The 14,624-nt window shown below is 45.3% G+C and overlaps 1 protein-coding gene across 1 annotated transcript in view; it reads right to left on the reverse strand.

Moving 5' to 3' along the window:
- Nucleotides 1-14,624, reverse strand: part of NAT10 (N-acetyltransferase 10) — a 42,336-nt gene that overhangs the window by 19,898 nt on the left and 7,814 nt on the right. The window contains exons 4-11 of the mRNA XM_012739889.3: nucleotides 11,330-11,501; nucleotides 9,843-9,965; nucleotides 8,136-8,197; nucleotides 6,509-6,623; nucleotides 6,300-6,407; nucleotides 2,994-3,127; nucleotides 1,744-1,837; nucleotides 1,511-1,609 (exon numbers count right to left, since the gene is read on the reverse strand). Coding sequence (XP_012595343.1) covers nucleotides 1,511-1,609; nucleotides 1,744-1,837; nucleotides 2,994-3,127; nucleotides 6,300-6,407; nucleotides 6,509-6,623; nucleotides 8,136-8,197; nucleotides 9,843-9,965; nucleotides 11,330-11,501 — 907 coding nt within the window. The remainder of the gene's footprint in view (nucleotides 1-1,510; nucleotides 1,610-1,743; nucleotides 1,838-2,993; nucleotides 3,128-6,299; nucleotides 6,408-6,508; nucleotides 6,624-8,135; nucleotides 8,198-9,842; nucleotides 9,966-11,329; nucleotides 11,502-14,624) is intronic.

Consider the following 14,624-nt stretch of genomic DNA (forward strand, 5'->3'; position numbering starts at 1 on the left):
GGGGTGGGGAGGGGTACAGAGGGACTTTGACTATATCTGTGATGTTTTAGTTCTTTAAAAAAAAACACATACTTGACATTTAAAATATGAAACAAACATAGCAAACAGCTAAATGTCAACATGTTCTTAAATCTGAGTGCTGGGCACCTGACTGTTATACTGGTCTCTGTACTTTTCTACACATTTGAAGTGTTTCATTACAAATAAATTTTTTGACTGCTCTGCTACAAGTTGATGGGTCAGAGAGGCAGTGACCCCACGCATTTCTAGCAGCAGAATACATGCCTCAACAGGGCCCCAAGTCTTGGATTCTTAGGGGGAAAAATTAAACAGAAAAATTAAGCAACAGAAAGAAGCTCTCCAAGGGAGACCTAGCCAGCTTTAATATTCTTCCTTTTCTCAATCTTCAGCACAAAGGAAGAGGCCTCAAAGGAACACAAATGGAGTCTCATAAAGTAAGGTCACCTCCTCTGTGCTTAACTCCAGTCTGGAGACAAAAGGACTCTGGTAACATGACAGGGTGTTGATTACAAACCCAAGGAGGAGCAAGGGCTGAGCCAGCGCAATGCAGGGAAATGTTTTCCTTCTTTGGTTTGTGTATTTTTCTTGAGTTTTAACAGGTCTCTGTATTCTCAGAGCCTGCAGCCTGCCCTGCACCCCTATTCCATACCAACAGCAGTCTTTCCTCCTGCAGAATCAGGCAAAAGCGGGAAGAAATGCATAGAATGAAGAGATTCTAGAAAAAGACCTAGTAAGAAGAAATCAAGATCTTTAAGGTAACACTGTTTATAACCTGAACCCTTTGATGAAAGGTGTACCTTATGCACATGCATATTCATATACTTTGACAGGCAAAAAGTTCAAGGGCATAAACTGCCAAATTCACCTGGCTCACTTCCCAACCAATCCAACTCCAAAAATAAATAGATGAACCTACTCCACTAAGAGCCTGTTAGTCTCAGCCCCTTCTGTAATCCTGTCACCCGATGACTCTCTCAGAGATTTAGCAAAATTGCAGCCTTGGACAAGAACAGACCATTCAGGTTTACAGAGCACTAGAGATTTATAGACCTTCTGGGAAAACACTGTTTAAAAAGGAAAATAGGCCACTGGCTAAACCACAAAGATTCAGAGCACATTTTGCAAAGTTCTTTTGTTCTTTTAAACGGTGAGGTTATTGTTCTTGTTACAAATGTACCATTTTAAAACCTGCAGTAACTAAGCAAAATTAGAATTGATGTCAGAACAATGATTCTCTTCTAGCTAGTCAGCATACTTTCAAGCCCACCTACTCCATACTCGAGGGTCACAACTACAACTTTTCAATCTGACTACACACATTTGTTAGTTTACTTCAACATTCTTCTTTCAAAGTGGCTGAAAACCTGGAACAGGTTTATCACGAAACAATACCGTCTAAAGGACATGCAATTACACAGGACAAAAATGCCTGTAATAGGAAACATCTTAGAGCCAGTTAAATACAGGAGGATCTGAGAACGAGCCTCACCTGAATGGTCTGCCTGTGTTCTCGGAATACATTCACTCTGATCACTGCCTTGTTAAATTCAGGATTTAGAGACTGAACAATCTCATAATCCAGATGCTCCTACGGGGGAAAAAGTCAAACCAATGACAAACTTTAGAAACTAAATATCAAGAAGGTAAGCAAGCATTTTAAAGACTTCACCTAAATTTAAACCCAGCACTGAATCAAAATAAGTCTTTACCCCAATTTCCTACCTGATACTGCAGAGCATCAAATCCTTTAAATACAAATTCAAACAGAGTGTGGAGGTTATCAGGGCTTGGGGAGGTAACAAAGATATTAGAGTACCTACAAAACAAAAAGGAGGATTTGTAAGAAAAATTTTTTAAAAACAGATTTTTGTTTGCCACTGTCCCAAAGATGATAACCAGAAATAACATCAGGGAAAAAGTCAGGACACCTTTCAAGGAGGAAAAGTAAAGCAACCCCAGACCTTTTCTTCCCAAACTAATGAAAATACATTAACAATTGGAAGGTATCAAGTCCCAATGTTTAGCGACCAGCAACTGTGCGAGCAAAGTGTTGACAGGCACTGTGGGCACAACCCCTCCAGCGTGCAGAACCGCACATGCCCGATCAGTGCCCTGCTAGAGGAAAGACAGCCTCACACTCGTCACTCCCTGTGACGAGTCACTCCCTGTGCGGAGGCTTCCAAACTGTGAAACCAGAGAGCCCAAAGCCACAGCTAACCTCCAAGGGATCCTTGCTGAGTGACAAGGATGATAATGGCTGAGAGGTTGAGCAGCAGGAAAAACAAAGGACTGGGAGTCCGGACCTGAGCTCAAGACCTGGCTCTGCGGGCACCAACTTGCTGAGGGATCTTGGGTAAATCACTGAAACTCCCTGAGCCTGGGTCTATCAATCTAGAAAATGCCCACAGAGCTCTAAGGACCACTAAAGAAGATAACACGTCTGGGAGAACATCGTAAATTCTAGGTCTGTTATTGTGGCTGCAAAGTTGGGTGAACATACTCTATGGGCAGTTATATAAATCTTCCACACAGAAGAGAAAAGAACAGAAAGTAACATCACTCCCAAAAGCAGCTCCTCAGAAGCAAACAAAATCTATTACTCAAAATCATTAAAATGTCAAACTTACACTTTTCTCACTCAGCAAAGCTGGCCATAGACATTCTCATTCCCTGAGAATTTTAAAGTTTTTTACTCCCATTTCTTTGCTTTTACATGTTTGTTCAACTGTAAAGATTACAAAGGCCCTGGTGCACACATGTCTCTGTGTACACACACACGTACCTCTAGCTAGGGTGGGTGGGGGAAACAGTGTTGCCGTTTTCTGGCAGGAACCCAAGACCTAGAGAAATCAGTGACCCCACTGAGAATTAGGAACCTGAGATAACAGTTCTCCTGACTCCTAACCCCTCACCCTGCACATTGCCCCATAAGAGCCCAGAGTTCCCAAAGACAGGGACTCGGATCCCCTTACCCAAATGCCACCGCCCCAGCAATAGCCAAACCCAGGGCTGCAGATTTTCCCCGTCCTCGGGCAGCTGTGAGTGCAACGGTACTCCTCAGGGTCTTTTCTGAGATCCCCTCGATAAATTTCAAGACAGCTTTGGCCTGTGGAAAGACAAACATATTAGGTGAGCTTCGGGGAAGGCCCACGTTTCAGCCATTTACCAGCATCACTGTGGAGAAGTCAGGCTGGTGCTGAGGCTGAATAAAATGGGGGCAGTTCTCACAAACCAGCAAACACTGCTCAGCACACCTGAAACCTGGTCACCTCATCTCAGTCTCAGTCAGCATGTGATTGGCCTTAAATACCAACCAGATGCTGATAACTCCCAAATTCACAGCTCCAGTCCAGGCCACCTCCCTGCACATCAGACTTTCATACATATGCAACCGCTTCCTGTACATCTCCACTTGCACACCAGACATTTCAAACTTGAAACTGAACACCTTGTGTTCTCCCAAACCTCCCCACCTACCATCTTCCCCATCTCAGGTAACTATCCAGTTGCTTAAGCTGAAAGCCTCAATTTCCTCCCCTGTACCTTAGTCAGCAAATCCTGTTACCTTCAAAACACACACAAGCCCTACCATCCCTCACCATTATCTTCCACCACTCTGCTCAAAGCCACCATCCTGCCCTGCCTCCCTCAACACAGCAGCCTCCTTGTTAGTCTTCCTGCTTCCATCCTCACTCCACCAAGTCTGTATTCAACACAGCAGCCAGAGGGATCCTCTTAAAAATAAGGCTGGGGATCCTTCTGGAAGAGACTGGAGGCATAAAACCCTCCACCATCCCATCTCTCTCAAAGTGCCAAAGCCCTTCCAGTGGCCTGTATGGTCCTCTTAACTCCTCCCACACTCCCCTGGCCCACCGGCCTCCTCCCTAGTCCTGGAGCACCTGATGCAAACTTCTACTTCAGGCCTACGGACATGCTGATCCCTCAGTTTGAACCACTCGCCCAGAGGGCCACCAGGTTCATCTCCTCAACCTCTCCACGGTTTCACTCAAACACCACCTTCTAAACGAGGCCATCCCCGACAACTGTGTCTAGAACCACAGCACCCACCCTCAGCCTGAACACCCTGGTCCACTTTGCTCTTTTTTTCTTCATTGTACAAAGCCCTTCTACTTCACCACAGATCTCCTCACATCCTTTATTCACTGTTTCATCCCACTAGAGGGTAAACTCTATGAGGCAGGTGTGTCCCACTTGTCTACTGCCAGCCCCAGTGCCCAGGAGAGCCCAGGAGGGAAGCAAGATGCCAGTGGCCCTGGAGGAGAGGAGCTGCACACTACTCAGGGGCCAAACTTTGCTCCCCAGCTGGGATCTGTGTTAGGACCTGAGGCTGGGAAGGCCAGACGCCAAACTGTCTCACTCGCCTAGGCAGCAAAAGACACTAAGCAGGCCCAGGCGGGTGGAAGGGGAAGGAGGCTTCAGGAAGCCAAAGTCTCTCCAGATGGAAAATTAAAGGGGATCCAGGTCCTCCTTGTCTTAACCTGGCCCTTACTGAACACTGTGTATTTTTTTTTTTTTTTTGAGACAGGGTCTCGCTCTGTTGCCCAGGCTAGAGTGCTGCAGTGTGAGCCTGACTTACAGCAACCTCAAATTACCAAGCTTAAGCAATCCTCCTGCCTCAGCCTCCCAAGTAGCTGGAACTACAGGCATGCGCCACCATGCCTGGCTACATTGTTTTTTTTCCTATTTTTTAGTTGCCCAGCTAATTTCTTTCTATTTTAGTAGAGATGGGGGTCTCACTCTTGCTGAGGCTGGTCTCGAACTCCTGAACTCAAGCGATCCTCCCACCTCAGTCTCCCAGAGTGCTAGGATAACAGGCATTACAAGTTTAAAAGTTCCCACTCCTGGCAAGACTATAGGAAAAAGGCATTTTCATACACTGTGGATAGGTCCATCAACTGGTGCAACGCCCATTTTAATGCATACAATCTCTGGTCCAGCAATTCATCATCTGGAAATTTATCCTAAATATAGTCCCCACACACCTACCTGTAATAATGTCCTAACAGCATTATCTATTATATAATAGCAAAAAAGCTGGAATCAACCCAAATGTCTAACAGGGAACCATTTATACTTTATACAGTGTGGCCCCTTCACATAAAAGTACCCATTTACATGCATAGAAAAAGACTCAGGATACATAATAAACTATTAATAGTAGTTGCCTCTGCAGAGTGGCAATGCTAAGCAGAAACACCACTTTTTATTTTTCTGATGCATATTCTTTTCTACTTAATTTTCTTTCCTTCCCCCCCTGTTTTTTTTCCTTTAAATAAACACTACTACTAGCAATGTAATTTCTCCCTCTTTTTTTCCATTTTCATACCCCATATTATGGGGGTACAAATGTTAAGGTTATATATATTGCCCATGCCTCCCCCCGCCCCCTTAATTTCTCCCTCTTCATCCTGTCTCTCACTCCCTCTCACTGGTGATAAAGAGGGTACACCAGGAAGTAGTTCGAAGCATCCCACAGCCTGCAGCCTGGGCTGCACAGAGAGCTCTGTAGCTGGTGATTGTATTTCCAGAATGAAAAGGGACGCCAGCCTGCTGGGACTCAGCACAAGTGGGAGGTATCATTGCATCTCTTTCCCTCCAGGAAGGTGGAGCCCAGTGCCAGGAGACTTGTGCTGCTCATCCGGGCTCAGGCTGGACTAGAACCCTGAATACACCTGTCAGCTCCCATCGTGACCCAGGAAGCAGCAGGGAAGCCGAGTTTACCAGCGCTGGCTACCTTAGTGAGCAAAGAAATGCATCCTGGCAGATCCCACCCAGCCTGCTGTTTGCACCCAAAGACCAGGTACATGTCACCCCAAAGGTCCTTCATCAGGCCTCACACTGGAACCACAGTAAATACTAGGGGCCTCAAGCTCTCCTCTCACTCTGTACAAGCCATGGGCAAAAACTTCATATCATCAACTTAACTGAAATTAAATACATATTACCCTCTCTCAGAAAAATACTAAGAAGATTCCTCTTTACATGTAGTCCATCTGCCCCTGAACCCCAGCTCCCTGAACTATTAACTTGAGGTGCAAGGGAAGGTAATCCCTAGACTTCTTTTGTGAACTCAGACAACAGGGAATAGCCCTGCCGTTGCTGAGCATGTGTGAGCATGAGCAAGAGAAAGGGCCCCTTCCCCAGGGAGGCTCCAGGTCTTGACTTGTCTTAACTTGGCTTCTGCCGCTCTCCACATGCTATATTTTACCTCTGTGTTGTTTACACTGGGGTGCAGAAGTTCTGAACACCGCGCTCACCTGGTCTAGGGTCTTGCAGCAGTCTACCAACACGCCCACAGGCTGGGTGTCCTGCAAGTTCTCCTTCAACTCCTTCAGCTCCAGATCAGAAGGACCAAGACTCTCATCCTACCAGAGAGGAGAGGAGGATAAGGTTTGCCACTGCGACAGAGGATCAACACAGAAAACACAGCCTCCTGCAGAATCCCGGAGCCCTGATACAGACTCACCGGAGCCTGTGGAGGTAGGGCCTCGATGTTGGCAATGTGGGAGGAGATGGGCAGGATGTTGAGCTGGTCATCGATGACAAGACACTTCTTGCAAGAGGCCAGAGAGAGAATAAACCTGAGAAACAAAATCACTAGAATGAAGAGCTGGGGAGAGCAGGCAATGTCTACACATTTGTCTACATTTTTCTTTAGGAAAATCACTTGGCCCCATGTGCCTCTAAGAAAGCCAGAGAAAGCCAAAACCCAGTTGGAGAGCAATGTGAGATGATTCAGAGCCTCCTCTACAAGGCACCTGAACATGCTTTATACAGCAAATAAGAGAACCCAAGAACTCCTCCCAAGAGACTGACTGTAAGCATCCCTACTATGCACAACCATCTGGTTCCCTACATAATTTGGTCCTTTCCTCATCCCCCTAGACTCACTCGTCAGCACTGAAGTGGCTCAGGCCATCCTTAAATGGAGAATTCTAAACCCAACCCACATATGATCACAAGTCACACAGGGAAACAAACACAAAATGGATTCACCTTCTGTCACAAGGACAAAGAAATAAATAAAAGGAAGAAGGGGAGAGGAAAGTTCCCTGAAGAAATTTAACAAAACATTCTTGCATACAGAACATGTGTTTGCCTATAAAATTCAAACATCCTCCCAAACTGCAATAAAAGGGCTTCACCTGCTACTTTCACAGGCTTCTCTGCTAGTCAGTAGCACACAGCTGCTCCTCCTGCTCTGCTCACTCTACTGAGTTACAGCATCACGGATTATTAAAATGAGAAAGGCCCCCACGGTTCATCAAGGCCAGGATTTCTCGGCCTCAGCAATACTGACATTTTGGACCAGTTAATACTTTTGTTGTGGGGGCTGCCCCGTGCCTGCGGGTTGTTTGGCAGCAGCCCTGGCTTCTGCCCACTAGATGCTCATAGCACCCTCCTCCACCACCCCCAAGTCATGACTATCAATCAAAACGTCTCCAGACGTTGGCAAATGTCCCTACGGGGCCAAATGAGAGTCTCGACTACTCCAGATGAGAACCACTGATCTAGCCCAAAGTTTCTTAAAGCATTTCTCAGGCTGCTAACTGGTGTTCCTTTAAAAAGGGCTCTATAGTAAAATACATTTGGAAACCAATCAGTTAAACAGGTCCTGGCTGCTCCAAGACTTTTCAGCAGCTACACTAATGTGAATCTTCATAAAGGAAAACAGCGTCAGTGTTTCCCAGACATATCTGGCCAGAAAACCCTCTTGTCATAAGGTCCTTCTTAAAAGACCAGTGTTCTGTGAAATACCTTCTGGGAAAAAGTGATCCAGACAAATCACCCCCCTAAAAGATGAGTAAGCTAAGACCCAGAGAGACAGAGTGGCTTGGTTTAAGGCCACTGAGCTAGTGTCAGGGCCAACAGCAAGACAGAATCCAGGTCTCCTGGCCCCAGCTTTCCACTGTCTCTCACTGCTGCCAGTTAGTGTCACAGCTACTGCTGCTGCCAAGAATCTCACCGTTTTGGAATCTTGTACTACTTTCCCTGATGTAAAACCAAAGCTTTCAGTTGAATCCAAAATAAAGATATTCTTTATCCAAGATAAAAATAAAGTCCCCCACAATTGTGAGGGACTATCGTCCTACCTCTCATTAAATCTTCCCACCACATCCTGATGGGCCTCAGTCCTGTACCTGGAATGCACATCCTAAAAGAGACAACAACCATTAACAAAGTCATAAAACAATGCTGAGCCCAGGGCTCAAAGGAGACATCTATCAAAGGAGACATCAGTGATCCTACTGGAAACAAAAGCCACTTCCACACAATGGTGTGCTGTGCTGAACTGGCCAAATGGTATTCGCTGGAACTAGGATCAGACACTAAAGGCAATGTTTCTTACTATAATCTTTGACTTTTTCCATATTTTACCCAGCATCCTATGATGCATTCATTCATTTAATAAAATTTATATGCTAACTGTACGCCAGACGTGCTGGGTATACACTGGTGAATAAAGCACAGTGACCTCTGTTGTCACACAGCTTATAGTCTAAAGTTCAGAGGAATACAGAGAACACAGTTAACTAAATACAAATTGTGCAAATGCTCCAAATGAGACACAGAGTGCAGCCACAGCGTATGGGGAGCGGGGAGCAAGCCTCCTTATACAAGGTAAAGAGGGAGGGCCTCCCTGAGATGACAGGCTGAGACCTGAAGGATAAGCAGGCAGCCAGGAAGAGGAAGTGAGCACAGTCAGTCCTTCATTCACAAATACCTAACGAGCACTTACTAAATGCCAGGCACTCTTTCTTCTAGGATCTGCGAATGCACTAGCAAGGGGGCATTCCCTTCTCTCAGTGGAGTTTACAGACCAGCACAGGAGGACAGACAAAAAACAAATATATAACTCTAGGTAACCATCAAGTGCTCTGAAGAAAAATAAGCAGGTTAAGGAGTGACAGGCCAAGCCGCTGAACAGGGTGTGAGGGAAGACCACACCGATGAGGTGATATTGGAGCGGGGACTTGATTGCAATAAGGAAGAAAGCCTGGCAGACGTGCAGTGGAAGCACATTCCAGTAGGGAGGAAGTGTAAAGGCCCTGGGATGACAGTGTTCTGGGAATATCTGAGGACCTTCAGTGGCAAGTGATAGGACTGGTAGTGACAGGAAGCAGTCCCTAAGATTTGAGGAAAGTCCACTTCCCCAGATAAACACAGCTCATGAAACCCTGAGACCAACCCTACTAGCACTCCTGAGCTGCTGCTGCAGGCACAACTGAAAACCCGCCTCTCTGAACACCAGGCAGCAATACTGATGGAGCCGGGAGACCAGCTCTGCACCAGGTGAGACATATCCCCACTCACTCCTAACCATGTCCTCAGCCAAAATGTCTTTTGCTTTGGGAGAAAACTACCTCTCTCAGAAAAGAAATTCTTGCCAAACTGGGTGTTGGAAGTGCCAAATGTTCTTTTATCATCCATTAGGATGAGGGCCAGTGAGGGGTCTGCACAGGGTCCTTTTCTTTCAAATTGAGGCACTGGCATTGCTCTCTGCAGAATACCATGCCAGAAACTTTAACTACCTAACAGCTGCATCATATCTGAATCTCACTGGTAAAGGATTTTCAAATACCTGAAAGCAAAGGTGAAATTCGGAGGTTCTAAGGCACAGTCAGGGCCTCAGAGATTTATCTGCAATGACTTTTTCATTAGTTGCAGTCAAAGAGCTCCCAGTCCAGAGGCTGTGCTGAACATTCACCACAGCTGCTCAACAGGAATTCTTTAAAGAAAGTGGACTACAGCAAAAACAAATTGATTTGAACCCCCACAATTAAGAAACAGATGCCTACCATGGTCATTGTGTATAACTGCTTGAGTGAGTTCATGGTTCGCAGGAGGATAACCACCAGCCCACCACCTTCCACTGTTTCTACAGTCCTGGCCAGTAAGTTTGGAGTTAAGGCTTCGAAATCCTGGAAGAAAGAAACCTTAGAAAGGCTCGGTCATGCAACAACACCCCAAGGCACTCTTAACCCAGAGGGCTTCAGAGCACAACGCCAAGCCCATACCTCCCACTCTGACTCACCAGGACGCACAGCCCCTTTCCTAGGGCGGCCCAGCAGACAGCCCAGCCCTTGAGTACAGGTATGCCTGGTTTTATAAGTCAAAAATGTCTCTAATAATCTCTGATAAAATCCTATTTGGAAACAAATTTTCCAACCTTCATTGGTTCACATGTGAATTTCAGAAACATCTTACATTCATTTTCTGACATTTATTGATTGAACCTGTTTGATAAAACGCAACTGTACCACATGGGGGAGCTACTGCATTCAGGAGCCAGCATTCCAGCAACTTTACCAAAGACATGAGCAGGCCACCACTCTGTCAGTGATCAGGCCAGGGGTTCCCCTTTAGAACAAGGGTGAAAATGAGGCAAAATGATCTTTCCTGGCATGCATCCCCTAAAGTGGGATGCATGCCAGCAGTGCAGGAGACAACCCATTAGAATGCGGAAAGAAAAAAACCAGAACTTCTAACTTTGATTTCCCCCTCGTCTTAATTTATATTTTACGAGGTTTGTAACTGATGTAATAATGGGTGTAGGAGTACATGTATATAACACGCACAAAAATGTGGGATTTGTGCTTACATTTTTTTTGGTCCTAGTCTTCAGTGAGTGCCAAAAGGGGCTGGGGTCCTAGGGTCATTCAAAGTTCCTGGTGCTGGCCGGGCGCGGTGGCTCACGCCTGTAATCCTAGCTCTTGGGAGGCCGAGGCGGGCGGATTGCTCAAGGTCAGGAGTTCAAAACCAGCCTGAGCAAGAGCGAGACCCCGTCTCTACTATAAATAGAAAGAAATTAATTGGCCAACTGATATATATATGTAAAAAATTAGCTGGGCATGGTGGCGCATGCCTGTAGTCCCAGCTACTCGGGAGGCTGAGGCAGAAGGATCGCTGGAGCCCAGGAGATTGAGGTTGCTGTGAGCTAGGCTGACGCCACGGCACTCACTCTAGCCTGGGCAACAAAGCGAGACTCTGTCTCAAAAAAAAAAAAAAAAGTTCCTGGTGCTTGCCTGATCAGCTTCAGCTGGTTGGGACCAGTTGTAAAGAAGCAGCACTGTCAGTTCCAATATGGCTAAACAAGTGCTGATTCAAGCAGAAATTCTCTTGTTATTTGGGATAGGTGACCAAGTTTCCTTTGGAAAAGTGGCCAGGTCTTCTACTAATAAGCTTGGGGGACAGGGAACATGTGACTCTTCTATCCTTACTGTACACCTGTTCTTGGTGGCAAATAAGGCTCAACTTCAATCACAGGCTAGAGGAAGCCACCCACCTGCAGGACACACATGCCAAAGGTATTGCCCAGGATCTTGTGGGTCTCATTGTAGTAGCAGTAGCGAATGTTTGTGGCTGCTATGAAAAGTTCGAAGGGGTCATCTTGCTTTATGTTCAATGTCCCATTCTTTATTTTCTTCTGCAGCTGTCGCATTCTTTTCTTCCGGTGGCTGAAATTACCCCCATCCCATGAGAGCCAGTTAATCAGAGAGGCTAAAGAGCTGGTTGCAGGAGATAGGCTCAGTGATCACCTACTTAGACCTTCAGAGCTGGTAGGGAACTTGGACAGTGTGGGGCCAATTCCTTCACTTTAAAGGTGAAGAGCAACGGAAAGGTTAAGAAGAAGGGCTTGGGGTGAGAGTGATAAGTCTATGTGTGAACCCTGCTCTTTTGCTATGTGACCGTGACCAGATATTTTGCTTTAAAAGATGGGAAATGGGGCCGGGCGCGGTGGCTCACGCCTGTAATCCTAGCTCTTGGGAGGCCGAGGCGGGCGGATTGCTCAAGGTCAGGAGTTCAAAACCAGCCTGAGCAAGAGCGAGACCCCGTCTCTACTATAAATAGAAAGAAATTAATTGGCCAACTGATATATATATAAAAAATTAGCCGGGCATGGTGGCGCATGCCTGTAGTCCCAGCTACTCGGGAGGCTGAGGCAGAAGGATTACTCGAGCCCAGGAGTTTGAGGTTACTGTGAGCTAGGCTGACGCCACGGCACTCACTCTAGCCTGGACAACAAACCGAGACTCTGTCTCCAAAAAAAAAAAAGATGGGAAATGGGAGTAGCTAAACCTCACATTTGGACAAAGCCAGAGCTTGATACCAAACTTAGGTGGCCTCATTACCTTAGTCTTAAGCCAGTGCTTCACATACACCTTGCTGCTCCCCAGGGGCCTGGGAAAGGCAGGTGATGGCCAGTTACTTTACTCATGTTTCCTAGATGAATTCATCGCTTCCTTCCCCACAGTGTGGGATCATGTCCTCAAAGGCAGCTCTTATATAAGATAATATGATACAGGATACAAGGACTGGAATGTAATCTGGACATGTCAGAAATCCCTTAACTTTTTATGGTCTTAAAAACTCTGAATATCCAACTGCCATTTACCTTGGCTTTACGGAAAGAGAGAATAAGCCCCTTTCCCTATGGGCCTCCATTCCTAACCTGTGAACCAAGGCAGTGGGTGACTTTATCTCCACTGTCCCTGCTGGCTCAGGCCTTAAGCCTATGACTTACAAGCAAGCATCAGTTTGAACATGACACTCTGCCAGATTGAGACAGGGGTGGGGTAGGATAACAACAAGAGGCACAAGAACAGATTTTTAAAAGTAAAACCAAGTGGGTTTCACTTTCAAAAGGCAAATCTGCCCAGAAAACTGTGACCTGCCTATTTCTACATCTATCTCGCACTTGCCAAATGAAAAATATTGAGAATCAGAAGTCTCCAAAACTTAAAATTCTGGGACAGACAACAGGATTTATTCTCAATCTATACTAAAAATGCTTACCTCTCTAATTATGAGAGAGTATATACAACAAAATACCAATTACAGTACAAAACTACACCCAGTGATGCCTAGGTAGTAAGACTATGGGTGCTTTTTATTTACATCTTTATGTTTTCTGCATTTTTAAAATTTCCTACAATAAGGCTTTTATAACTTTTTTTTTTAAAGGCCAAATTATTTACTCAAAATATGGTTTCCTTTAGCAGAATCAAGTTTCTTTAAGACCACAGGATATGGACTAATAAGTTTAGTCTTTGGTACTAACTAAAATTCCAGAGCCTGTTAACAATGCATCCAACTCTTAACAAATATTAACTGAGTACCTACTATAGACATGCTACATCATTAGAATATGAAAATATAAAGATAAATAGGACAGAACTCCTAACTGAGCTTATCACCTGCAAGTTAGTAAAAAAAAAAGAAAAAGATATACATAAGTTACAGTATATAAGAAACTACAGCCCATGGCAAAAGCATCTGGTGACGAGCATTATAGAAAGAGAACAAGTGCTAAAGAAGACAGAGGAGCTGTCAGATATGACTGAAGGGCTCTGCAGAAGCATCACAAAGGAGGCAGACCCTGAAAAATGGGGAAGATTTCATAGGTGATGTCAGAGAGGTGGACATGGCATTCCAATCAGAGGACATAGCATAAGCAAAGGGAAATAGGGAGGGCAACTACAGCACAGAGCAGGCAGAGCTGGAGACAGGACTGAAGAGCCAACATCAAAGACAAGCACATATGGGAATAAAGGAGGAAGAAGAGACCCAAGGACAGAATCACACACACTGGAAAAGAGAAAAGATCAAGGGAAAGAGAAGCGCTCAGGAGGGGGTCTGAGTAAAGACACTGAGCCTAAGAAAAGAGAATATTTCTGAGGTGACCACATAGTGGGTTACATGCCAAGGAACAGCAGCACTCCCACCCCACACCAAACTCCTCCAAATGCAAGGTTGTAGGAAAAACTGCCAGGTTTCTACTATGTGACTGGCCCCACCTCCCCTTGCTCAGTGGTGGGCATCTTTGCACAAGAATTTTGGGAGAAAGCCTGATTTTCAAATGGTTGGACCTGAAACAGGTAAAAATTCAAGTGTTGTTTCTGCCAGAGAAACAAGAGAAAAAAGAAAGCTGGTCTGCAATGCAAAAGAATACAGCAGATACGCAGAGATGAGAGACTGAGCTGGGAACATTAGCAGTCTGGCTTTTTTCACTCCTGAGCAAAGCTGAAATCTTACCAGCTTAGGTTTCATGAATTACTTCATATACTTCAATAAAAAGCCTTTGTGCCTAGGTGTATTTGTGTTGGAGGTCTGCTATTTACAACTAAAAGTCTTGACTATCACAGCTTCAAGAAATAAGAGACCAGCCAACTGTCAAATACAGTAGTGAACTTGTGGAAGAGCTCTGAAAGGAAATAGAAATAGAGAGGAAGCCTGCTGTGTTGGCATCAAGTCACTGGGGGCATCTAAGAGCACAATTTGGTCAAAACAATAGAAGCAGTAGCCAGAGAGCAAACAGCCATGGCTAGGGAAGCCTTCTGTTTTAGGGTTTATGGCAATCAAAACGAGAGAAAATGCTAGCTAGAGAGATAAAGCTGAGTATGTAGCTAATCATTTTTTGAGAAGAGAAAAAGCTGAGCATGTTTACAGAAAAATGGAGAAAGTTTCCAAATGGTATAGAGTGGCCAGCAGAGGAAAAGACAATAAAGGTCCTAAAAGAGGTGAGAGAAGAGATCTAGTGTACATAAAGACGTTTTCCTTGGACATGGGATGAGGCACAT

Source organism: Microcebus murinus, chromosome 4 (genome assembly GCF_040939455.1).
Source record: "Microcebus murinus isolate Inina chromosome 4, M.murinus_Inina_mat1.0, whole genome shotgun sequence".
NCBI classification, from domain to species: Eukaryota; Metazoa; Chordata; class Mammalia; order Primates; family Cheirogaleidae; genus Microcebus; species Microcebus murinus.